The 26,818-nt window shown below is 36.0% G+C and overlaps 1 protein-coding gene across 1 annotated transcript; it reads left to right on the forward strand.

The window, feature by feature from the left end:
• The first annotated feature begins 143 nt into the window (after nucleotides 1-143).
• Nucleotides 144-25,967, forward strand: LOC115444177 (transient-receptor-potential-like protein). Its single transcript, XM_037447587.1, has 24 exons — nucleotides 144-205; nucleotides 4,814-4,902; nucleotides 5,174-5,298; nucleotides 6,467-6,704; nucleotides 7,573-7,715; nucleotides 8,184-8,364; nucleotides 8,579-8,770; nucleotides 9,659-9,893; nucleotides 10,205-10,357; nucleotides 10,708-10,963; nucleotides 11,307-11,440; nucleotides 12,406-12,529; nucleotides 15,036-15,231; nucleotides 18,298-18,465; nucleotides 19,081-19,300; nucleotides 19,616-19,808; nucleotides 20,048-20,157; nucleotides 20,364-20,507; nucleotides 21,269-21,381; nucleotides 23,205-23,307; nucleotides 23,864-23,961; nucleotides 24,400-24,534; nucleotides 24,973-25,161; nucleotides 25,587-25,967. Exons 2-24 carry the CDS (start codon nucleotides 4,876-4,878, stop codon nucleotides 25,740-25,742), a joined length of 3,633 nt encoding a protein of 1,210 aa, XP_037303484.1. The 5' UTR covers nucleotides 144-205; nucleotides 4,814-4,875; the 3' UTR covers nucleotides 25,743-25,967.
• The last annotated feature ends 851 nt before the right edge of the window (nucleotides 25,968-26,818 follow it).

Here is a 26,818-nt window from a genome sequence, read left to right on the forward strand (position 1 = left end):
AGATAAACGCAACATAATTAATTTAAATCCTATAAAGCTATAAATACATTCGACTTTGAAATGTACGAAATACTGCATCAAACTCGTACTGGGCAGGTTCACCCCCTATAATTGGATGTAGGGGTGGTGCGGGGGCGGTATATAAGGGCGGGTGCGTGGCTCCGCGCGCAGGAGTGGCGTCACGCCAGCCTCGGCGATTGTCACTGTGAGTATTGCTTTATTGGTTTTACTTAAGGACAAAATAATTCGTATTGTGAATAATAAATTACACTGTGGTTGGCATATTGATTGATAGGAATTGCAAGTAATCGTTTTGAGTTTAAAAGTAAAGATACATGGTCAATTTCATTTACGTAGTTACTGTGTGATAGTATACGAAGTGTGCGTCATTTTGAAATATACATTTTGACAAATTTAACTACTTTGATGGTGCTAAAATTATTACAATATAACAAAAATAACGTTTGTTAGTTTTCCGTAGTAAGGCGTGAGAACCTGTTTATTTATTTTATTTACACCTATGAACGTGATACAATTCGCTTATTGAATTTTGTGGTAGCCTAGAAATGGTGAACATAAAAATACATAACAAAATGAATTTAGAGTGATCATAATTTTAAACTAAGTGAATTAAGCCGAAGGAAATTATTAGAAAAAATTTAATATTGTGGTTTATGATGATTAGGATAAGCAGCTAGTATATATTTACAAATAGTAATACATTTTCTATTGACTTTTATTTGCTGGTAGTTATCCTCATTGTCTTTACGAGTGTTCGCATAAATTTTTGCACTTACTTTTGTATTTATAATACACTGGTTAGGTTACTCACCAATTACTTGAAAAATTAATTAACTAAGGGCTTATGTTTACACTGATTGTTGCATTCAAATCAGTTAATAAACAAAGTAACTCCATTAAATACCTATAGAGTGACTGGTTCGTAGACAAAGTACAACCTAAACCAGTGACTTGCAGACGAGCTATCAGCCTACCTGATGGTAAGTGTAGTACTAAAACTAGTAGAAGGATTTTTTTTAATTACGTACATGTAAATGCGGAAGGATTTATGAAATTTTATTTCGTATGACCGCAACAACCCTCTGAGCATGAGTAGTTAGTGAATTTTTCAAAACCATTTGCGAAAAAAAGTGGTATGTAATTTAGTCTCGACCTTAATTAAAGAATCTAGCTAGCTAGCTCTATCATCGTAAATTAACTTGATATTTGCCTCAACATGCCATTTTAATAGTCTTTATTAGATTGGCTCGGTGGCGTAGTTGCATTGCGTGCGCGGCATGACTGGCACTCTAAGGTCTCTGTTTCCATTCCCGGGTCGGGTAAAGTGATATTGGGTTTTTTTCTCAATATCAGCCCGGAGTATGGAATTTGCGCCCGATATAGATATGATCGCCCTCTATCATATCATAGGACTGAACAATTAGGCGCCAATGTAGACGATAAACGTAGAATTTCTGGAGATAGCAAGCCTAGATAATACGAAAGCATATAAGTTGAGGCCATCGTATTGTTTACTTCCGCCAGCAAGCAGCAATGTCCTAGTATTGTGTTCTGGTTCGGAGGAAAGTACCCAGAATAATTTCTGCGAGTTAATATTTATATTTCACTTAATATCTTATTGTACCTATAAGGTATTTATATCTACTACCTAATCATTATGGGTGGTCGTAATCATAGCCATTATAGTTGCAGTCGAGTGCAAGTTACTTAGCTATACATTTAGATTTTATAAACAAAAATCCTTGATGGCCCTTTTTCATCATAGGTTGTTTTCCGCGGTTGATAACTATTGTTATTCACTTCCATTCATATAAATCTAATGAAAAATGAGACTGATGAATTCATATTATACATCTAATAAAAATAGGTACTTATGACCAATTAATTCCCACTACACTTTATAAAAAAGTGTTTGGATATCATTTTAAGGGATTTATATGATATTTTACATTTCGGTAGGTTTGGTTGCTAGTTATGTAGATAAAAATAAATCCATGTTTTTTTTTTAAAAAAAAAGATGATAAATTTTAAATTGACACACTCTCATCGCTTTTACTCTCGAGTAGAGGCAGTAGCCATTTTTCCAGGATAAATAGAGACAGAGCATGACGTTGATTAGCATATGGGTTTCTTTTTATCCTGGTTATTTGCTTTGGAACGAAGTATATGATTTTTTAAAAGGATGTGCCTGGCGTCGTTAAGATGGCGCTAGTAGTTACGAGATTGATTTAGTTAGGCTAGCATGAGTGGTTTTCTTATTTTTTATTTCTGAGAAATACATCTTGAGATCTGTATACAAGGAAAGGTATATCACGCCGAGAACAACACTTAGTAAATTACTAAAATAGATAAAAAAATCGGAATCTACAGGATTTTCCAAAAAATAGTGTCGGTGGAGGTCCAGAGATAGAGCACCCCTTGGGATATTCGAATCACCCCCATGTATGTTCCGCGATTTTCCATAGTTTTCGAGTTATGAATATTTTTATGAAGCTTTGAGAATTTTCATTTTGAACTTTCTTAAAATTTGCCATTAGATTACAGTTATTTTTTGTGGCGTCTCATCATTTCTAAGGTTAATTAGTTTGCTAACAAATCGAAAATTACTGCAAGAAAACTATGAGTAAAACATTTGGCATAATTTTATGTTTAAATTAAGTTCAATTAATTTTGCATGTTTCGTTCGAGCGGTTAAAGAGTTGTAAACGTGGATGCAACTCTTTTACCTGCAATTACAGTGGTCGAAGGGGATAAGAGACCGAATTATTGCTATCTCAAAGTGCTAAAAAAGACAACTAGTTAGGGTTCAGAGGTGCCCGCTCCTAGGGAGTGCTAGTCATACCACTACGTCGTACGGTCTAGCACTACGTTAGCTACGCTCCTGGGACTACGAAACATAATTTTAGCAAGTCCTTTCTTCCTATTTGGTTAAATTCGTTACGGGATCTTCATATCGTTAGTGTTCCCGGAGACGCGTCGATCTTCACCGCTTGGTGTCATAAAATTCGTGCCACTGCTAATCCTGGCTTACAGGAATAGTGGTGGGTGTGAGGTTGGGAAAGTCTCTAAAGTCAAAGGGTGCTTCCTTAGCGATATTGAACAATAGCTTGCGATGAAATAAATACAACCTAGCTTTAGCCGAAAACGATTAATTAATTAGAAATAGCAAACATTTTTTATAGTAATTTACCTATATATTAAATAGATGGTAATACTGTTGTAACATCAGACCGTCAGGCAAAATTTTCGCATAAATTCTTCCATCATGGGAGTACTCATTTGAGAGGAATTATTTAATAAGTATAATTTGTAGTATCAGTACAGAAACTATTTGAATTATGAGGATGAAAATCTAATATGATGTCGAGTGCATTCTTAGCTTCATAAAGCAGAAGGATTTACTAAGTTTTGTAATACAAAGTTCTGGGTGGTGTTGCTATTGTTGTTTTTAATGAGAGACGAGCGATTTACTTTCATTGTTTTGTTGAACATCAAAATTTCATTTACAAACAAAACATTTTGACGCCTAAAAAGGGAAACGTATAGGGTCCAAATATTGAGCTGAAATTTATCGTCATCATTTTCTTTGGAGAGAATGTTATTAATTTATGTATGTTGTTTTATATATAAATTAAGGTTATTTTTGGTGAAATGCCAAATATTACTTTCTACTTCGCAATTGTAAGGGGTAAAATTTGGTATTGTAACATTATTATGTATTTACTCTCTTACTATGTTTTACCATCTCCTGGACTTGATACAATGGCTTTTACCTGAGATTCTTACGCGGCGTAAAATTACAGGTGACCTACTAAAATAAATTATTATCATAATTTCTAGTTTATCTTCTTAGTAAAAACCTATGTAAAAGATTATGTCACACAATACGCAATTGCAAACACAGTGACCTACATACAAGAAACATCACTTGTTCCGATATTATTTAATTACGTGTAGTGTAAGGTTGTCTGTAACTGGGTGACGGTCGTAATCGGCGTGTCAAAACGGATTACTGGAGATAGTCGGCCTTTGTATGGCTTCAAGCGAGGATCGAGATGCGATCCATGGCTGCCGCGTTCAACTACAGTTCAATTTGATGCTTTGACATGTTGTTTTGATTTTGATCAAATGATGGTATGTTTATACAATGTTTTGATATTATGTGAATATAGTAGACAGGTTAAAGTTTTAGTTTATCGGAAATAATACTGAGATTTTTTTTATATTTTAATGTTAAGAAAATACTTCGATTGTGTTAATGGGGATTGAATTTAAAATATGTTAAAATATATCAGATAACGTAGAATGAATTCGCGATGATCCCGTTCAAAACATGGTGTACAGTAATTAAAATTATTTGTAAATAGAATCCGTTGTTCATTTGTCTTTGTTAATTAAAGACGTGGATATCGTAGTTTTTACTTTGTGACGTATTAGTATAAGCAAATGTTGAACAAGTCAAATATTTATTTGAGGTATAGAGGCAATAGATTTGGGGTGGGAACGCAGACGGAACGTGGGTGATCGAAGTCGATAATCTAGCTTTTTCCGTGAGCATAAATGTAAATGTTAAAAGTCGAAATGAGATAGCGTAACGAGAAGCCACTCACATTTTTTTATAATCTTGAACTCATATGAGCCTCGGTTTAGTAAAATAGGGCGTACATATAGAATAGATTTTAAGCTATCATAGATAGTTTTAGAATATTTCAGTCATTAATCACCTCTAAGCTTAAGCTACCCAATATTAATTATATAATTTTCTACGACTGATAATGCGATATTTTTACAGTATTTATAAAACAGTTCGCCTGGGGGGGCGGACGCTGCCGCAGAGCGGGGTAAACCGCCATCATGGCCGAGAAAAAAGATCTCGAGGCGGTAAGTAATACATGCGTCATTTTCATTTAAAAGTAATAATAAAAATCTTTGATGAACGCCCCCACGGAATCTTTTCTTGTTTTTACATAATCTTGAAGATTAAAAACGAAATCGACCAGTCATGTTTTTTTAGACCATCAAGTTGTCGAAAAGAGTCAACATTGAAGATCAATGGTAATTTAAAAATAATATAATACAATTATATGAGAATATGAACATTTAGTAGAACTTTTATAAAATTAAATACAATTATATTTCCATGTATGTGCAGGGTGATCCGGAGCTAGAATGCGTGAGGAAACCGATGAAGCTACCGGAGCTGCCGAAACCTCTGACCTTCGAGGAAAAGAAGTACCTCCTCGCGGTAGAGAGGGGGGATATGGGAAATGTCAAAAGGTAACCGTTACAATAATTATGTGTGTCTTCGTGTACTATTTATATAAATTATAGCCAAGAAGGCTCGTTTAAAAATACCCGTTGATCTAAACCCTTTTTGTTTTAAAAACAAGAAGGAGGATATTTGATAAAAAAAGAATTTCGTTGATCGATTTTGAAATTTGAACACGGTCAAAGGAGTTGTAATATGTTTTTATGTTTTAAAAATTGCGTGCCGAGCGGTGAGATTTGTGTTAAAAATATGAAAAAAAATCTCGTAATCCATCCAGATCACAAATCCATTTAAAGTTACACAGAAGCCACCTAGTTAAAATATAAATACCTGTTAAGGTGTCATTGGTGTATTTTTAAGTTAAAAGCACCGACATCGTTGTTTATTTCCAGGGATGCTAAACAATTTCAATTACACGAGATGCCAATACAAACAACGACACATTAAAATTAAAGCCCTTTCAAAATTAGGTCTTCGTTTGAAGCCACCTATTTGCCAATATTAATTGTATTTTTAACACGAGTCAAGGTACTTTATAATATAGATTGTGATACTGAATACCCAGTAAAATGTTTAAGTTCCTACTAAAGCGGTTTTCGTCTCGTCACAATTATTTGAGATCATTTTAAGATTCATTATAATATATCACAGAGAAGGAAACACTACTTGCCAATTTACAACAAGGTATTTGTAAATAATTTAGTTTCCGCTTTGTCTAAAGACGGTAAATATTTGAATACCAGTTTATATTTAAGCATGAATTAATGTCGCAAATTTCTTCATTTAAGATCTTGGCACGCATTAGATCTAGATGGTTGCCCAGTACATCACACATCCCATTTGTGCAAATAAATAAATTCACATTCTTAGTATTTTAGTAGAGCATATTATGATACCTACCTCATAATTTATGTACTTACTTGCTGCCATTGTTTCTTGCCGATTATTAAAAGAGCAAAATGATTCTCGTTGATTGCATTGTTAGGTCATGATTTCGTTATTAAAATGTTATGCCCAAATAGTATGTCGTTCGTTTGTGCTAATTGGAATCAAGTATAAACGAGTTACATTTTGGTGTTATACATTATTGTAAAACTTGGATACCAACAAAAAACTCACACTAATTTCTTTTGGTTAAACAAACAAGCATTTTTAAAAACAATGATCTTCCCTTAGGATTCTCCAAAAAGCTCATCGGAAGAAACACATAGAAATCAACTGCGTCGACTCATTGGGTCGCGGTGCCTTGACCCTGGCCATTGATGGTGAGAACCTCGAGATGGTAGAATTGTTGGTAATCATGGGCGTTGACACCAAAGACGCTCTGCTCCAGGCCATTAACGCAGAGTTTGTTGAAGCCGTGGAATTGTTACTTGAACACGAAGAACTAATTCACAAAGAAGGCGAGCCTTACGTAAGTAAGAAAGAAAGAAAAACAATTTATTAGTCACAGTCGCAACATAAACAAACACAATGTACCTGAATTACAAATAATAATAAAAAATAATAATTAAAATGGCTGGTCGCGGCTGTGACCGGTAGGTGAGCACTCAGCATAATGCTATGATATGGTGCAAACCACAACAACAACAATCAACGGAAAAGTAAATACTTTATACGATGCAATGATTTAATTTTGTGTCAAGTTTATTAATCCATGCGACCAACTTACTTTTTCATGGAAAGAGATGTGGAGAAGGAATAGAGTAGGTACCTGGGACTTTTTATAACTTCACCTCCTTGAGATTTCGTATCTCTCCTTATTTTTTGGACAAATGGTTTTAGTATGTTTTAATTTTGAAGCGTTACGTTTTAAAACGATGTGTAAATTTAATTTTAGTTTCGTACAAATGCGGATAATCTGTTGCATTACAAGTACAATGAAAACTAAAAAATGATCGTGTATTCCGTAATGGCTCCACTTGGATTCTACTTAGTAGGTCAACGGCTAGACTAGTAAAACCGAATTTAATGCCCTGTTTTCGTATGACGAACACTTTCTATTTTATGCTTAAATGATTTTTTATTGTTGTCGTTTCTTTGACCTTGGAATGGAGATTAGCAGAACCCGTGTTCAAATCACTTTGCTTTGAGTGGGTTTTTTAACTAAAATATTATACCGAATATATCTCATATAATATGAATATTATTCGTCTTATTGTTAAAATTATTTTGACTTGTGAATATTTTTTTTTCATCGATTCATTGCATTTTGAAGCTGTCTATTCTATTAATATTTTTGCTGTAAATTGCTTTCATTTACGTATTGTTTTCGACTCCAGAGCTGGCAGAAAGTGGATCCAAATACAGCAATGTTTACTCCTGACATCACACCATTGATGCTGGCAGCCCACAAAAACAACTACGAGATCATCAAGATCCTGCTGGACCGTGGGGCTACTTTACCAAACCCCCACGATATTAGGTAATTGCATTACTAAGACTGCGTTCACATGGCAAAAAATGGAACGGATTTCTTAATTTAGTTATTTTATAACTTAAATAAGTAATTATTCATGACATTCCCTTTTCTTGTTAGAAGCATAGTATATTCCTCCTTAATTTCTAAAGACACGAGGAACGTTGTTAAAACTTATGCTAGCTAGACACGCTTACCTTTTTATCTTGTTTTGTAGCGAAAGTTAGATAATGCTGTTTAGACTTAGGCGAGACTTGAAGTGAATCGTTTTCGGCATATATTCTAATAAATTTATCCATCGCTATTCAAAATTGACTTTTTTCAGCATATATTCTAAAATGTATTCTAATAAATTTGTCCATCGCTATTCAAAATTGCCTTTTTATTATTATGTTCAGGCTTCTAGTGCACGATTTTATGACAGGTTTAAGTGCACAGAATTTAAAAGTCTTTGATAAAGATATTTTCCTTAAGGTGTCCCTGCGAGGAGTGCATTCGTGAATCTACAGAAGATTCCCTCCGTCACTCGCTGGCTCGACTCAACGAGTACAGGGCTTTGGCCTCGCCCTCGCTGATCGCTCTGTCGTCCACTGACCCGATCCTGACTGCTTTTCAACTCTCCTGGGAACTCAGAAATTTGGCGTTTGCTGAACAGGTGATTCGAGATTACTAACATTAAGATCATTCATTTCGGTAAAATATGCAACAAAATATTAGTCACAGTTTGTAAAATTAATAAACACGAGCGATCGTATTTTTTTTTAGATTAGGTACAATTGAGACAAAATGTACCATTCTATTCAAGATAATTTTATATATCTACCAATTATTTTTTTATAGAAGGTACTTATAAAATATGTTACTAACAGGAAAGTAAAGCAGAATATCTTGAGCTCCGCCGCCAAGCGCAGCTCTTTGCGGTGGATCTGTTGGACCAGTCCCGAAGCTCGCAAGAGCTCGCCATCATCCTGAACCATGACCCCGATGAACCGGCCTTTGTCGACGGAGACCACATGAAACTGGCTAGGCTTGAGTTGGCTATCGATTTTAAGCAGAAAAAGGTTGGTATATTTACTTGTATCGGGCGCACGTTAAAATGTCGTGTTGCTTGAAATCATTTAATTAGAAATTCATAGAAAGCAGCAGTGTCGTTAGCAGCTTGCGGCTACAGTCTGCAGCTCGTCTCTTTACCTTTGCGATGTCTGTCAGTACTGTAAAATATATGTATATACTAAATCGATTTTGATTAAAATAAAAAGACCTAACACTTATTTAACAGAAATCATTTAAAAACAAAATTACCATAAATCCCACCGGTACGAGAGTAAATGACCAACTGCCTAGATCTGTCAAACGCTTAGTGATTGTGTAACAAAAATTGTCACAAATACGCTTACAAAAATATTTTTATCCTAATAATACATTCTTAAATACTGCCAACAACTGATTCTAATATTTTGTGGTGGAAGCTAAGTTTACTCGCTCTTATTGCTCAAGATACAAAATAAAAATAAATTAAAACATATACTTTACGTAATGGGAGTCGACTTATACCTGATTAAAATAATTCATTAAAAACACGGAGTTTCTAAATCAAATGACGACTGGGAAAAACGAGGGGTGGCTTACTTATGCCCTTTACATAAATGTATATTTTTTGTGTAGCACTCGCAGTAATGACGAATGAGTTTACTACGAAAGTCGATTTCGATAATTATTTTTTTGTAATAATAACTTATGTATACTTGAACTTGCTTTGTTTTTTATAAATAGGCATTAAAAATAGGATCATACTCTTTCCCTCTTAGCACTAAGCAGAGAGCCATTTGATAGGGCGAGCACATTGCTATTTGCCGAGTAAATACTAGTTATTACACCTTATTACTCATAGAAAACTTTAATACTGTTAGGAGAAACTTTCATATAAACTCAAATATCTCTCAATTCAGTTCGTAGCCCATCCCAACATTCAACAACTGCTAGCATCGATCTGGTACGAAGGTGTCCCTGGGTTCCGTCGCAAGACCACCATGGAGAAGATCATGATCATCTGCCGCGTCGCCCTGCTCTTCCCGTTCTACTGCACCCTGTACATGATAGCTCCGAACTGCGCCACTGGAAAACTGATGAGGAAACCGTTCATGAAGTTCTTGATACACGCTTCGAGTTATTTGTTTTTCTTGTGTGAGTATTGGATTTTATGACTGCTTATATAATAGTCTTGTTAATATTCTTTGCTTTATTGTTCTTAAAAAAGTGTGGCTCAGTACAAAGTACCTACTTAATAATTGTTTAGATTCATTTCAGAGTCGGTATTTCATAGCACACATTTTAATGTGCATAGATTATATTGTCCTTATATTCCATTCGTCTATTGTGCTTTTAAGTGTGATTTTGTGTAACATTGAAGCTGAAAATAAAGAACCAAAGATTCGATGTAATTAGTAAAAATAGTGCGTTGACACAACTTTTGATATTGTGTGACTTGTTCGCAGTGATTTTGATATTGGTATCACAAAGAGCGGAGGTTCAAGCGATACAGCTCTTTGGCCCTGAATGGATGGTTAAAGAGCTAGAGAAAGAACTACTTAAGCAGAGAGGCAACGGCCCCACTTACTTGGAGTTGGTCGTCGTTGTTTACGTGTTAGGTAAGGTTTAAAATAGATTTATTAAAGTACCTACATCACACCTATTGGTTAAATTAAGTAAGAAGGTTAGCAAGTGTTTCCAGATTTAAAGGAATTTATCAATCTGTTGACACTGTATGCTCTATGTTAGAAGACTTTTTTTACATAAAAAATTTACCCTAATGCTGGTGCCCTAATTTAAGGTACTCAATCTACAAAGCCTTTCTTATCATTATACTTAAGCATCGATTAAATCGTTACACCTACGGAAAACCCACGTATTTGCCATTTACTAAAATAACATATAGATGTCACGAAATAATAATACGTATCGAAAATAAGACCATTCAATTTATTTTGCATCTTAACAGGGTTTATCTGGGAGGAAACTCAAGAGATTTACATAGAAGGCATCCGTTCTTACCTCCGGAATATGTGGAACTTCATTGACTTCACCAGGAACTCGCTTTATGTTGCTGTTGCGGTGTTACGATTCGCTGCTTACATCCAGCAGACCTCAGAGATCAGGCGGGACCAACAGACGAAGTTCATACCCAGGGAAAGTTGGGATGCCTTCGATCCTCAATTGATCGCTGAGGGATTGTTTGCTGCTGCTAATATATTTAGGTTAGATTTTATAAATTGTGTACTTACTGGTCTATTATACTCGCCGCAATTATTACAGCTCTTTGAGACTAGTGCCGGAATAGAGTAAAGTACATCTGTATTTTAATATTGTTATTTTTTATGGCTGTAATATTATTGCAACGAATTAATTTCCCGGATTTATTAGTAAAAAGGTTATGGTACGTTAATATATTATATTCAATTCCGGTTCCAACAGGCCATACCTTACTATCAGTTACAGGGGAATCACTTGGCCCCACCCGTATACAAAAAAAAGCTTCATATATAATGAAAGGCAAAATGACTCATTATAGTATATCAACGCAATATGTTTGTATTGCAGTGCCTTAAAGTTGGTGCACTTATTCTCCATCAACCCTCATCTGGGACCGCTGCAGATCTCGCTCGGCCGCATGGTCATCGACATCGTCAAGTTCTTCTTCATCTACAGCTTGGTACTCTTCGCCTTTGCTTGCGGTAAGTTATTTGTTTCAGTATCGACTGGCAAGGGGTAATTTCTTGTCAGTGGACGCTATCTGTCCCTGCCTGACTTATCATGAGGTACAGTGGGGTCATTTTCCCATGCCAGTGAAAAAAGTGTCTTTGTTTTATTTTGTTAAGTTGTTATTGACTGTTTAAGTGTTGATTTTAATGCTTTTATTGCGTCCGCAATTACAATTTCATCAATAATACTCTAAAATTAAAATAAAACCAGGTGAACGTCAATGTTTGCATTCGCAATTTATATACAGTTTGGTCATAGTTTTATTGAATTTTAGTTTCCTATTTGGTGTTTTCCACATATTTATTATTCATAAATAAATATTAAAACAACGTTCTTTGAAAACGAGAATGACATCCTAGATTCAATGCTGTCATCAGATATTCAGCTCATAGCGTACAAATAACGACACTGCCAAAGTCTCAGCCAAAGTTCTTTCGCGTCTGTTGCTTCCTTGTCTGTTAGATAATTGGCATAAGACTACAGTGTTCCTATATAAGACAACAAAAAACAAATATTGTAATTTGTATCTATAGTGGTTTTGGCATTATTCTAATATGCTCTTCAAAGGTAAGAGTCAAAATACTGTACTGTATCATAATAACCTTATAACCTAGTGCTGATAAAAATAGAATCTTTCCTATATTCTTGAAACCACTTCCTCATTCATATTATGGTCGATCAATTTTTATTTCCATCTAGACTAAGCATGGAAGGATAATGGTCTATTTTTAGAGCTGATCTTTTCGATGAACTAAACTATCAAGAAAGAAAATCTTTTCTTTAGCAGTTAAGAGTTTTATGTACAAAATAATAACAGGTTATTCGTAGGCAAGATCAGGTTGGGAAGATACATGAAATATTATAATACCAAAGAGAAACTGTATCGGAAATTACTTACATGCAAGAGTACTTTATTGTTTTGTAACGTTGTATGTAGGTCTAAATCAACTACTCTGGTATTTCGCGGATCTGGAGAAAAGGAAATGCTATGTATTACCCGGTGGTCTACCGGACTGGGATAATGCTGGTGATTCCTGTATGAAATGGAGGAGTTTCGGAAAGTGAGCTTTAAGCTGTGTCCCGTAGAGTAAATTTTTAATTTTTCCTTTTACTTCTATAGAGTATTTGACGGTGTAAGGCAATTTGTTATAAAATCCTGTGTTTTATTTAGATTTTTGTACACTGTTATATTATTGTAGAATGAGCTAAGCTAAATTTAAGTTAGTTGTTGTCAAGTTTAGGTCACAATTAATTTTCTTTGAAATATAGTAGCTAGGAATTAAATATTTATATTATTTTAAATTCACAAAGATAGGTACATAAGAAATGTTTGTTTTGTTTTCAAAGGAAAAATCACAGAAGCAAGAAGAGAAAAAATATTACGAAATATTATAAAACCAATCTAAAAAGTTTGCATGGAAACCTAACGACCTACATTTAGATTGTCGAGTCGTCAATTCTGCGTTGTCAAGGAAACCCTACAACTGCTTTGTCAATCACCGACCGCTCAATCATAGGCCGCTCTGTCAAGAAGTTTTAGATTATTTTTATTTATAAATTAATACCAAAATGGGTGAGGCTCAATTTGGGGTACGCCACGTAATAGGAGCACCAGTGGCCACAACAAGATTATCAGAGCAAGCATTAGTATGCATGCCTCCGAGGACTGCGAAGTTCACCATCTCAGAATGGAAAATGAGCAACGACCAGCGCTGCCGGAATGCGGAAGACCAACAGCAATTGGCAGACAGAGTTTTGGGAGAAAGCGAAAGAGTCCGAGAAGAAACTGCCGAACGGGCTGAGATTATGAAAGCAACCACCGATAGACGCCTCGAAGAACGTATAGGCGACGTTGAATTCAACAAAAACGAATTAAAGATTCAGCGCAGAGAAATCTGTATTGAGTTAGAAGCGCTAGGTGTGTACAAGACGAGACTCCAAGACTGCCTAGCTGCTCTGCAAAATAACGCTTTGAATATCTGCCGTAAGTGTCTCATGCTAAGGGATGGACGTATTGGCATAGATCTGGTTGTGGATGAGGTAGAAGAAGCTTTGCAGCAAGAGATTACGACTATTCTAGGAGGACAAAGCTTACTGAAACGTGTGTTGGAACAGCTGAACGAGCAGATGAGACGTCTGCGTTCGACACGTTACTTACTTGATCGTGACCTGCAATATAAACAAGCTGCTATTGATTTGGACAAGGGCTCACTTTCTCTCAAGCCTACTGATCTGTGCCTTTCTGTTTACGAAGGTTACGCAAATTTGGATCCTGCTAATATATCTGCTGATGAATACAACGCATATTCAGCTAAGAATATTCAGATGGCTGCCAGGGAAGTAACTAGCGCACGTCCGATTCGCATGTTTGTTGATACGATTTTAAAGCAAGTCATTGATGATCTTTGGGCTGCATACAATAAATGTAATCACGCATTCCATGAGAGAATCGAAGACACCAAACTCACTAAAGCAAAACTGGAAGACATGCATAGAGATACAACGCAGAAAATTATTGATATGCAGCAAAATATATTGGAATTGCAAAAAGCTCTCTCTGATAAGGAAGGTAATACTGCATTAGCGCATACGAGGTTGGGCCGACGAGCTCAAAGAACTGGAGCAGAACTGGTGAGAGATCCGCCAGGTCAAGCGCTGTATTACGAATGCGAAATGCTTCGTCATAGCACTGAACAGCTTCAGCAGATGCTGCATGAAGCCAACGCTTCTCTGCGCTATTTACTTCAAACCCAGATTCAGTTGGAAGAGGATATTAATGTGAAAATGAATACCTTGAAGATTGATGAAGTGGATTGCATGACCTTGCGGGATACCATGGACTACCACGCATATTAAATATTGCCTTGGCGTTTAGCTTGATGCTACAAAACTAGCTTGTGAAACCTTTTTGATCGCAAAATTGTAGTGTGTGATTAACTTTCTGTTTTTGTTTGTTTTGCGTAGAACTTTTGCTAGATGATATTGAGCTCCATACATTTTTAAATTGCCTATCAATAAATGTGTTTTAATGGAAGGTTCGTATTTCGTTAATGGATATCCAGTTACATCCCACTGACCTAAACAAAGAAACTTTGCAATCATTTGTGCCTCATTATGAATCAAAAAGCCGTAAGGGTTGAGTTATTAAAAACTTTTCAGAGCCCAATTATTATTTCTATGTAATGCCATTTTCCACCTTTCCATTATTCCTTTATATTAAACGGTAACTTGCTGTGGACAAAAGCATGCACTCTAGGTCCTTATTTACATGCGTTACATAGCAAAAAACGCCGCAATTGTATAATCATAAGTCTTTTTCTCAACTTTGCTTCAGTCGCCTTAGATAAATAAAGCTGAACAATTTGCCGACACTGCATTCATGCGTACTGTAAGTCTTTATGGAATACCACGAAGATTGTGAACACAGGTGTAATCACAACTATGATCAGAGTGAAGGACAATTATTTATTTTTTATTTAAAAATTGTTTATATACCTACAATGAATCAGAATCTTTGTTTATGCATTTCTATACTTTGATACTAATATTCTGTTATTTCCCTACAAGCGTGTTCGAAGCATCGCAGTCCCTTTTCTGGGCCTCCTTTGGCATGGTTGGTTTGGAGAACTTTGAATTGGCCGGCATCAAGAGTTACACCCGGTTCTGGGGCCTGCTCATGTTTGGCTCATACTCGGTGATAAACGTCATCGTATTACTGAATCTCCTCATCGCTATGATGTCCAACTCCTATGCCATGATTGATGTAAGTATGATTGTTAATTAAAAATATAAAATTGTTTTTGTGTCGTAACATAGAAGAGGTTTTAGTTAACATGGTCATCTAAAATTGATAGTCATAAAAATAAAAATTTTAATGTAAAATTAAAATTCGGTATTACACAGAATTTATTTAAAAAAATATTACACTGTCATGCTACGTTATAATTTTATGGCATTTACGTCGATAATTTTAGTTTTGCCTGTCATTAAAATGATAATGTACCCTTAAGTACTTAAATTTATAGCCCTATTATACCACATACTTAAACTTCCTTACTCAGCATCTAAGTATTTTCTCGAACCGTTAGGCGATGGTGAAACCTTTTAAAATCGGTTAACTTGCATTTACTTTCAATTCTATCTCTATTTGTTTTTTATTCGGCTCTATTTTCTCGGACTGTATGCAGCTTTCACAGAATACGTAAACGACCGCTTGAGACACAATAGTCAGAATAAATGGAAGCTTTTGTATCAATAGCTACTCTATTGATCTCAGTGGGATTAAAATGCACTGTAGGGTTCCTTTGTTAGAAACTATATTTGTTTCTATATGCTAATTTTGATAATGCTCCTATTAAATTTACTTATGTAATATTTGCAATTAAAGTAGTCCTGAGTGACCAATTTTAAACGAGATAGTAATTTTATACTGTAAATTATAATCTTTGATGGTTTTTGTAGTATTCTTTTTACTGCAAATGTAGTAAATGGTTCCATCATAGTTATCCTAAGTAAATAAAAGATCCAAGGAGTTGATTATCAGCGATGTAGTAAAAATATATTGTAATCCACTCCAAATTATACGTCTACAAATAATAGATGCATAAATTGTCTTTATTTAAATTCGTATACAATTGTATGAAAGCTGTAATTTGATACAAAATGAGTCCAGACATACAGAATAGCCGGTTACGGTATTTTTCACGCAGAAAACCTGGAGATGTTACGAATTTGTGGCTAAAAGCTTGGTGGGTTTTTATAAAATTGTAATGGGTTGTTACTATTCTCCTGTGTTGGTGAGTTTTATTATACCGTATTCGCATGATTTTAACTTTCATGATTCTTTTGATACCCTAGTCCCAGTGTTAGCAAGAAACCTTTTTTTTCGTTTCGCGGAGAAAGTCCCTTATTACTACCGCCCAGTCTTCGTGGGGAGCGACTGAGCGGTTATGCTGGGGTAACCGTGTCTTACGGCCTGGCGTTGAGCCGCCCGGATTTGATGGTGACCTTCGGGCGACCGCCGAGCCGAGCCTAATCCCTATGTACAACTAACCTATGCACGGCCTACCGGCTAAAACTCCGCGGTTGCGCTCTTCGGCGCATTAGTGACGGCTGCGGGCTTCCTCTGACGGAAGTGTCTAAGTCTTCGTCCGCAGCCGCCCCTGCGCCTTGCCGCCTAGCGGCCCGTCTCGTATGGAGGGGGGGGCTCAGAAGCCCCGCGCACCGAAAGACGCCCTCAGTGTCTACGGCAGCATGAGGCCAACTACACACTGCCGTCCATACCGGGGGTCAACCAAAACATGTGCAAAAATGCACTAGGGCGGACAGCTCCCTGCTGACCACCAACGACCCCCTACGTGGCCCCTATTAGTCGTCTCTTACGATAGGCCGGGGATACCGTGGTGGAATTTTCTAAACGCCCCCATTCCTTAGCAAGAAACCTGAGTGCTACAGAAGACCAAACTTAAAATATGTTTTCAAGATCTAAGCTCCTGCTGTATTCTTCAAAATATTTAAAGCCTTTCTTGATATAAAATACTAATATCAATAAATTAGTAGACTATCTCGGTGCGGTTGTGATTTTGGCTTTTCCTTCCCAATATCAATGGAGTCTGAAATTTGTGCATTGGTATGAAGTTATAGACTGAGCTCACCCCCTATCACATCATGGGACGAATACACGGCGAAAAGTGGATGCAGTAGTAGCGCCTCTGCCTACCCTTTCGTGGAGACTGTGTATCTACATAATAAATTACTAACTGGATGTAAACTTTAATAATTATTGTAAAACATTGAATAAACACCGTTCATTTCTACTATTTCAAAATATATTTCCAACCGCAATCCTTTGACTTACAACGTATACTTTAATTCGATATAACCAGAGTAAAATTGGAATAAACGGTACAATTTCCTCAGTTGCCGCCTTATTTGCTGAGTTTGTTGTGAAAAATGCGCTTAATGTTGCAGAAATGTTGTCTGCGCGCAATTGTGTACATTGTTAGAGTAAACTTTGTTTAAAGATTATACTTCTAAATAGCAAACGGGAAGAATTGTGGTTCTTCTATCAAAAGGTAATCTGGCTTTTGCCATTACGTGGGTGTTGTTATTCCTTACGTACACATATCTCCTGTAGAACGAGTTTAATTGCTGAATGAACTTAAATAAGGCTCTCCGATCTTGTAAAGAAGGTGGGATTATTTCGTTTAATTTCGAAAAGTAAAATGTAGCAATGACGGTATTTGCTGGTGGTATATATATTATATTCGTTCGAATACTTACCGTACAAAAGGTGTTACGGCCTGGCCACGTAAGTGTGTCGCGTTCTGGGATTAGCCTGTGTATATTCGGTTCCAACAGGCCGGCAAAATTGTGTCGACTGGCGAGGGGTAATCATCTCTCGTCAGTCGACATTCTATTGGGACCCACTACACTTATCCTCAGGTGTAGTGTGGTCGCTTTGCCGTGCACGTACAAAAAATCATTAAATGGAAATCTGTAGTAAAGAGTTATGTAGGTTTGCGTGTTTGCCAATATGAGCGGTTTTAATATTTTGATAGTGGTTCGCTTTAGAAGACTGATTGATTGATTGAAGACCCTTATAATAACTATTACTTATACTCATTCTACTGTAGTAATTCTTCAAAACGGTCAATCTTTTTTGAGGAAATTCGCTCGTATTAATCACAATCAGACTCTCGCCGTCTACTGTGGAATGTATGACGTAACGTCCCCAAGCGAGTGCCATCATCTTGAGTAGCCCGCATCCATCCTTGCTACAACAGAACTAGAAATTCTTTCATGTTAGTAATATGCCTTTTAATAACAGGAACATTCGGACGTTGAATGGAAATTCGCCCGAACACGCCTATGGATGAGCTACTTTGAAGAGAGCGCTACCTTGCCTCCCCCATTCAATATTATGCCGACTCCAAAACTGCTCCTTAAGATGCTCGGGTTAAGGAAGAAGGATAAGTTAAGGAAGATGAAGCTCAAGGTATTGTCTTTATTTATATGTTGTCACAGCCGAAGGAGACGGTATTATTAGGTCAAAGAAAGTTATACTGACTGAAAAAATTCTTAGCTTTTCAGTCATAATTTTTGTATCAGTTATTCGCAATAGTGAGGCTGTTGGCATAAATATTCACAATGTTAATTCAGGGTTTTCCAAATTGAATTTTACGTTCATTACTAATGTAAAGTTTTTTAAATAACAGCAGAGGTGAAGTGTTTCTAGATAGTTAGATTTTTTAAATTCAAGTAGTCGTTATTTTATAGAACTACGCTAACATTTCACCTTATTAAATTGATTAAGGTTCGTGTTATGTCTCAGCGTGTGTTAAATTGAGTTTGATTTATATTTTGTTTATGTTAATTAAAATATTATAGTCTATTCGATGTTCATATTATATTATAAAATAGTGGTCCCTTGCAGAAACCGGTATAATTAAGGTTATTTATTTTTTGAGGTTAATTAGGCATGAAAAAATACTTTATGAATCAACTTGTAGTATTATTTCATGAACAGTATTTTCGTTATTTTACTTTTTAATCGAAGCAGTATTAAACATGTTCTAAATTTAAACGTTCTTTTTCTTTTTCCCACCAACAGGAACAGAAAGAGAAAGAACACGATGTACGTTACACAGCTGTTATGCGAGCCCTTGTATGGCGCTATGTATCAGCCATGCACAGAAAGATGGATGATGAACCGGTGACAGAAGATGACGTCAACGAGCTGAAGGGAGATGTCTCCGCACTAAGATACGAGCTGCTTGAAGTCTTCGAGAGGAATGGCATGGATGTGTCGTTCACTGATAAGAAGGAGAAGAGTGAGTAAAATTAGTCTTTAGTGATAGTATTATGTTATATACACTTACGGTTATATAGGAAATAGGCGGAAACTATAGAAATTGACAAGCTATGATTCCAACAGACATTGTTAATGTTTTCATTCATACCGTTTCTCTTATATTAATTAGTATTCGTTGACCTCATTTCAGTTTTTTTTTATATTATGTTACAATATCTTCGTGTGTCTATCTGGCAATGACAATTGATTCTAGAATAAATGGAATTTATTAGAAATAGCGAACGATTACCTACCCTCACAGCTGATGAAATAATAAATTTACCTACCTTTACAGCTGTGCTCGGTAGCAAACAGAAAGTGTGGGAGAGGCGTCTAATGAAGGACTTCCATATTGCCGTTGCCGGACTCGAAGAAGACAAACCCGCCAATGAGGATGGTCTATCACGTTTCAGGCGTATAGCCAAGATGGCAATTGCTAACACCACGAACGCTAAATGGAACGAAACGCTTGTCCGTTCTGGGGTCGCGTGAGTAAAATGTTTGAAAAATAGGATCATAAAGCTGCTAGAATGATTGTTAGTTTAAATGTGAACGGTATGAGTATCGTAATAAAGTTCAGAATTCAAGTTCATAAATATGTTATCGTAGTGATTAATAAATAGTAGTTTAATTGCGTGAGATTTAATTTTAAAATTTTTAATTTAATAACTTTTGAAACGCAATATGAATGTGTGGATTGTTAAAACAGCTAGTTTATATTTGACAGGACGCAGATTGGTCGTTGCCGCAGTCGTGAGTCGTTCAAAAACCAACAGAACCTGCAACGAGCCATGGAGGAGGCCAGGAAGTTAGTCATGCGGTCGCCACTGCCTGGCAGTATGTTCTATTTGTACTTATTCTGCTCTATCGACTTGGTTTGATCGTTTTCGGAGCCTCATCTACATTTTTTTTTTATTTTTACATACACGGATAACAAGAGTTTCGTATTTAATCGCGTTTGTACTTTTTTGTGGGTGTTCACGACTTATCAGTTTATTTGTTAGAAGGTTAGCTGCTGTTTCCAATAAAATTGATTGTGTCAGGTTCTCGAGCCGCATCACCTATCGAAATGCCGGTGACTCCTGGACACACACTACTGAACCTGATCAAGGACATCTCTACTGAAGTCGGAGAGCCTGTGGACATCTCAGTGACTCCTGGTGTAATGTCGCCCGCAAAGCCGCCATGTAAGTATACTTCATACTTCCACGTTTTATGCCTGAAAGGGGCAGATGGAAGGGGGGGGGGGACAGAGACACTTTTTTCACTGTGAATATCGTCCCCTGTTGTGATAGATGTTGAGTCCATCGTCATGTCGGGCACAAATTCCAGATTTCGGGCTGATACTCAGCTGATACACTTTGATTTATTAAGTGCATGCACATTTCGCCATGTAGGTGTATGTAGTCTCATGATGTGATAGGGGTCGAGATTATCGTCATATCGGGCACAAATTAATGATTTTGGATTGGTACCGAGTAGATACACTTTAATTCGTCCGGCTTATTTCGCTAAAGTTACTCTCTCAAAAACAAATTACACTCGTTTTACACTATTGTCATGAAATATTGCTTTTGAAACGAATGCATCTGACTTCAATATAATTGAGGCAATCATTCGTTTACACATATTTTATAGATTTGTTTGGATTGTCTGCTAAATTTTTGGATGTGGATGGTCAAAAAATGTAACTGTCTTGATATCTTCTTTGGGTTCAAGAAATCAGCATTTCAAGTGCCAATATCTTCCCAGAAACATTCATTGTGTATTTAGATTTAGTTCCAAAATGTACAAGATAATATTAAGACATAACAGTATTTAAAATAATAGCTAGTCACTGTTTTAATATTTATGAGCTTAATATAATATTCAACCTATTGTGTCCTTAAGTTTTAATGGAGTCTTTAGAAAATAATCTAGCATTTGACTAAGCTGCATGCTCATTTAGTGGTAGAGGGAGTTGCTGGACTGGCTACTAGCGCGTTGCTGTCCGCGGCATCAGCAGTGCCGATCAGGCCGATATCACCAAAACCGAGGTCGCCTAGCCCAGCACCGCCAAAGGTAATATAATTTTTACGAATTACAAAGTATTCGTTTTTTGTCAATATATCATATAAGCTACTTCCAAAGTTCAAATGCGTTATGATTAGGGGCCGTTCAAGTGTTACGTAACGCAATTTGGGGGGAAGGGGGGGTCTTGCACAAAGCGATACATTGTTTTTATTTTAAAACTATAACAAAGGTATTTAGCAACTTTCCGGTATTTTGCGGAAAATAATTGTGAATATTACAAAAAAAATGCCACTTTAGAGTTACATAACTTTTATACTGGGGCGTACAGGAAAACGTTACGGCGCGTTACATCGGAGGTCAAAAATCTTCAAAAATTGCGTTACGTAATACTTGAACGGCACCTAAGTTACGTCACTGTAGTGAATATACCCTAATATATACTAGCACTTAAATAGTCGATAAAGTCGCACTAAAAAATATAATCAGCGGATTTAATTACTTCTAAACACGTCTATGAATTGTAGTTGTATGGGTAACTATTACTGTTCAATTCCACTAAGAGATGGTTAGGTCACAGCTCTGAGGAATAAATGTGAACGACATAACAGCGATGTATTACAATAATAGTTTACTGTTTGCTTTCTTGTGATTGAAAGAGTACTAAAATTGATAAAATTGCAGAATGCTTTGATATATCGTGTCTTGTAATGTAAGGTACACAATTTTATTGAACGGAAGTGCATTTTATAATTTGTCATAGTTTATTGCTGTTTAAAATGCTACGTATTCTATGTAATTTATAATATTATACTTATAAATGGATTATTTTTTTAAAATCTCGAAATTTGTGTCATGATTCATTGCGTGCAAATATGCTGATTAGTATTTCAGATTAAGAAAAGAATTTTATGGCATAATTATATTACTTATACGCACCTCTTTGAAATTTATTAGGACTATAATCATGTAAATTCAAATTTTTAGGTTACATTTTACTATGTTAATTTTATACCATTTTTTGGTACCAATACCTATGTTTTTTACCAATATATTAATTTCTGGGCACATTTTTTTAAATTACATTGAGATTTCGAGTTTTGTGAAAAGCCCCTTGTACTTATAAAAGTTATTGTAAAAATAGTTCATTTTTGGAGTCTCCGGTAAAACCATTAAGGCATGTCGTCATCTGGACTGAATGGCCGTCAAGGGTCAAAACTGATCAAAAACAATTGAAACTTAGTTAAAACTTAAAATTATTGGACGGACATGAGATCGAACGAAGTCTGTAGGTAATTAGGTTCTATTTTTTTAATATGTATAATAATATTTGAAAATAGAAAGTCTGTCATTGTGGAAGAAACAGAGAGTTGCTTCGTGTATTTCATGAGTTTAGAGTAATACAAATTGTCTGCCTATATATCGAAATTATTTTATTTATTCGACTTTTTTTTAATTTTATATGCCTTTCATTTTCTATAAAGGTTAATGGTCAAAACGGTTGCACCGATTTGAATAGGATTTTCATTGGCCAGTAGAAGGTGAAATTTGATGGTTTTTTGATTTTGATACGGGAAATGGACTTCAACGTAGACATTAGACACATGGAAAGAAAGTCAGTTCTAACTCATAAGTGTTATTTTAAACTATATACCATTTTTTTATATAAATGAATATCAACGGATATTGTCTGGGTAATTTTTTGAGAAAGAAAAACCTAGACACAATTATTTTTGTCCCAACCCAAGATTCGAACCCAAAACCTGAGAGCGGTAGTTGTACTCGTACCGTACGTATTACCACCACGCGACCAAGGCAGTGAAAAATGTCAATGTGCAATATCTAGGTATTAATTTGAATCTTGTCCATATCAGCCAGCTTCTAAGGCTGGAACACCACTGCCGCCATCTCGCGGAGCCAGCCCAGTTCCAAAGCCTAGCAGCCCCGTCGGCGATGGGACAACTTCACCACAACCAGGTCACTATATTTTTGTATATAAAAAAATACTTAACTAAGGTGACTTTGAGCCTGGAATGTGATTCTACGGATCAAATTGCTGGCGGATTTTTATCATGTAGTTTGCACTCACGTAGTGGGATACGAGGCATATAGGGTAATCTCTTGTTAACAAAATCCACCGTATGCGGATTTTTGTAATATTGACCATGCAGGTCAGGCGTGTATTAATTAAATTGAGTATTACTAACACAAAGACAAAGTTAATATAATAAAAACAGGTACAATGATATTGTACAAAATATAGTAATATTTAAATTGAGCTTCAACCACAGACTAAAATTTAAATCAGCTCTAAAAAAGAAACAAACCTAGACCGTTTGCTGCTTAATGTAATGCGTTTAAATACGAAATTTGCTTTGACTATTAATCCGCCTTATCGATTCATATTTAAGGTTGCATTATCCTGTACCAACGATTTCAATAAAAGGTATTGCGATTCCAAAAACAGGAGGCCTTTTTTAATAAGGACACGTGTTCACACTCTTAGAGGATAACCTAGATTGCCTGGTTTTAGAACCAAGCCCGTTGAAAGCGAAACGTGTGCCAGGTGAATCTCCACCAAAGGTTATCAAGAGGAAGGCGCCAGGTCCCGCCACTCAGGCTGACGATCAGGTATTCACACCAGAATAGAGACTTTCCCGCCCTCACACCCACCACTACAACTCCTGTAAGCCAGGATCAGCAGTGGCACGCATTTTATGACACTGAGCGGTGAAGCTCGGCGAGTCTCAGGGAAAACTAACATTGTCATTATCCCGTAACGAAATTAATCAAATAGAAAGTTAGGGAGGAGATGGAAATATTAAGTGTATTCACACGAGAATAGGTATAATATTAATTTCTAGCAATAGCAAGCCTCTCGGATCTTTACATATGCACCGAGGAATCTCTTTTCCATGTGAACTCTTCACTTTACTATTATAAGATGTAGGCAAGTCATATTGCCGTGTAAGAATAAGAAAATAAACAACTGGAAAATTATCTTTTGTTACAAACATTTATTTAGACATTTCAATATAAGAAATGTGAAACTAAAATCTGATGATTTAGGCTAAAGATGCTGCACCTGAAGGTGATAAGGATGGCAAGCCATCTGAAGATATTGCTGTAGCAAGACCAGTGGCTCCAGAGATCAAACCATCTGAAGGAGCCATACCACCTCCTCCTGCACCCGTCAAGCCTAAGGTAAAATAACAAAAGGAATTTGAAAGTGTTCGTCAATAGAGTGAAGAAATAAATATGATAATGAGTATTTTTAGGAATGTTAGGCGGTTAGGCAGCAGCCATCACAATTCTGTGAGTATTGAATTAAGTGCAGTTTGTTTCTCATGACTTACAGTTATTACAAGTTTACGATTATACATATTTTCTAGGTTATTGACATGTTATAGTTTATCATATTATTTTGAATATTGCTATAATGAATTATATATCAGTATCATGTATTTGAATGTATATATTTGCGTGCGTGAATGTGTGTAGTGATTTATTTAAGTAAATTATAAAATACGTCCAATAAGAAGTAAAATCTCTTTATTCAATCGCGCAAAGCAGAACTATGATTCAAATAATCCTATAAAATATTTCGAGGAGCTATATTAAAAATAAAATAACAATTCGCAGGCTCCAGTAGCGCCTAGCATGGAGGTGACGCCGAGCACTCCGCCCGGTCACGCGCCGAAGACCGCTCCCACACCGCCCCCGCCCGCTCCCCCCGCTGCTGCTAAGCCCCCCTCACCGCCCAAGGCAGCCAGTCCCAAACCAGCTAGTCCTAAAGCTGAAGCTCCTCAGCCTTCAACTTCTGCAGCGCCTGTGAGTGTTTTGTATTTTTTTGACATACGAGTACATATCGCAAACTTCTATTGAAATAGTATAATAAGTAATAATCTAGGGCCCCTTACAATTACTTACTATCAGAGTATTTTAAGCTCAGAAAAATATTATTTTGTGTTTACCTTAATGTTTGTCCGTCATCTTTTCTCTACGAATATGTTAGAAAATTAGAATATTTTAAGCAATGATCAATGGAGCTTCTGCTTATTTACAAGGCAGCTATCTAAAGACAAACTTATCATTGATGCACCACAAGTAAAATATGGGACATCGCTCTATTGTTGTGGGTATGAAGAATGTTACAGTTGAAAGTAGCTTATATATTTGGTTATAGATTTTGTACTCTTCTGAACTAAACATTACATTATATTCCTTGTGAATATTTTTTCTTTTTTTTATACCAGCGTCCTCCTACACCCTCGTCGCCTCCAAACCGCCTCACGTCCACGTCGAGCACGGAGCAACTGATCCCGCCATCGTCGCCTGAACCTCTCCGTCCGATCAAGAAGATAGACGAAGTCAAGACCATTAAGAGGCAGCCTAAAACAGGCTGGCTTTAAACACATTACCTGCATGGTTTGATTCCCTAGGTTAGCTTTAGTGAATTTATATTTTTCTACCTGGCATATTCCTGTTGGCGCCAGATATGTTTTCCGGATAATTTTTTCAAATTTGCAACTTTTTATGATATTGTGAAGAAATTATCAAGTCTATAATATTATAATTTTATTTTGCGATGGCATAAATATTAATTTCACATTTATATATATTTCTTGTGCGTTTAATTTTTTTCAGTTATTGACAGGTTTGAAAAGATTTTAAATGCAGCGTTTGTATATAATTTTTATGTCAATAATATAATCAACCCTGTTTGCTTATTAAGTTCTGAAGAAATGATTATTTGTTCTTTATCTTAATTTTTGTCCGTCATCTATCTTTAGGAAGATGATAGGGAATTAGAAGCAATATTCATTTTTATTCTCGGCGGTATGATTTGGTGACAACCACCATTTTAATGCAATAGAATAACAGTGTGGTGTCAAATGCGTCAAAAAATTTGGATCGAGCCGTGCGGTAGTTCCAGAGCGTCAAATTCATGACTAATATGAATGTCTGGTAGATCGGCGAAGTCGTTCCAAAATAATTTGATTCCACAGTGTTATTACTTTTATCTTCAGTCTCAGTTAAAACGAATGCCACCTAACTTTTTGTTTGTCTCGTTTTGGACAAACGATATATTTAACATTGTATTTTTTTTGTTCTTATGCCAGTCCGCAGTGATCTTATATACTAGATTTTATGGTTTACGCCACTATTAGAAGACTTCAGTTCCATATTTTAAATTCCAAAGCATCACCCACTTCAAACCTGTAAAACGTATAACCGAATTTCAAAGAAAACAAAAAGACTTAGTAAATTCTTACAAGAATAGCTTTTAGTACAAAGCTTTAGTGTTGCAATATTAATGAATTATTTTGCTTTTTCCTGGAATTTTTGGAATCATTCCAGTTCTAGACAGCGCATTTAGTTTGACCTAGATGCTATTGGATTTTAATGCCCGTTTTAAAAATGTATATTTTTCAGGGATAATTTAAAAGTTTATTGATACCATTGGTGTAGGTGTGTAGTTAATTTT

The sequence above is a fragment of the Manduca sexta genome, chromosome 7 (assembly GCF_014839805.1).
Source record: "Manduca sexta isolate Smith_Timp_Sample1 chromosome 7, JHU_Msex_v1.0, whole genome shotgun sequence".
In the NCBI taxonomy this organism is placed as follows: Eukaryota; Metazoa; Arthropoda; class Insecta; order Lepidoptera; family Sphingidae; genus Manduca; species Manduca sexta.

Excerpts from the sequence above, each read along its gene's own strand:
- LOC115444177 (XM_037447587.1), top strand. The coding sequence starts at position 4,876 with ATGGCCGAGAAAAAAGATCTCGAGGCG. Across the intron at positions 10,358-10,707 it reads CGTCGTTGTTTACGTGTTAG|GGTTTATCTGGGAGGAAACT; the intron begins GTAAGGTTTAAA and ends GCATCTTAACAG. Across the intron at positions 19,301-19,615 it reads CACTGATAAGAAGGAGAAGA|CTGTGCTCGGTAGCAAACAG; the intron begins GTGAGTAAAATT and ends CTACCTTTACAG.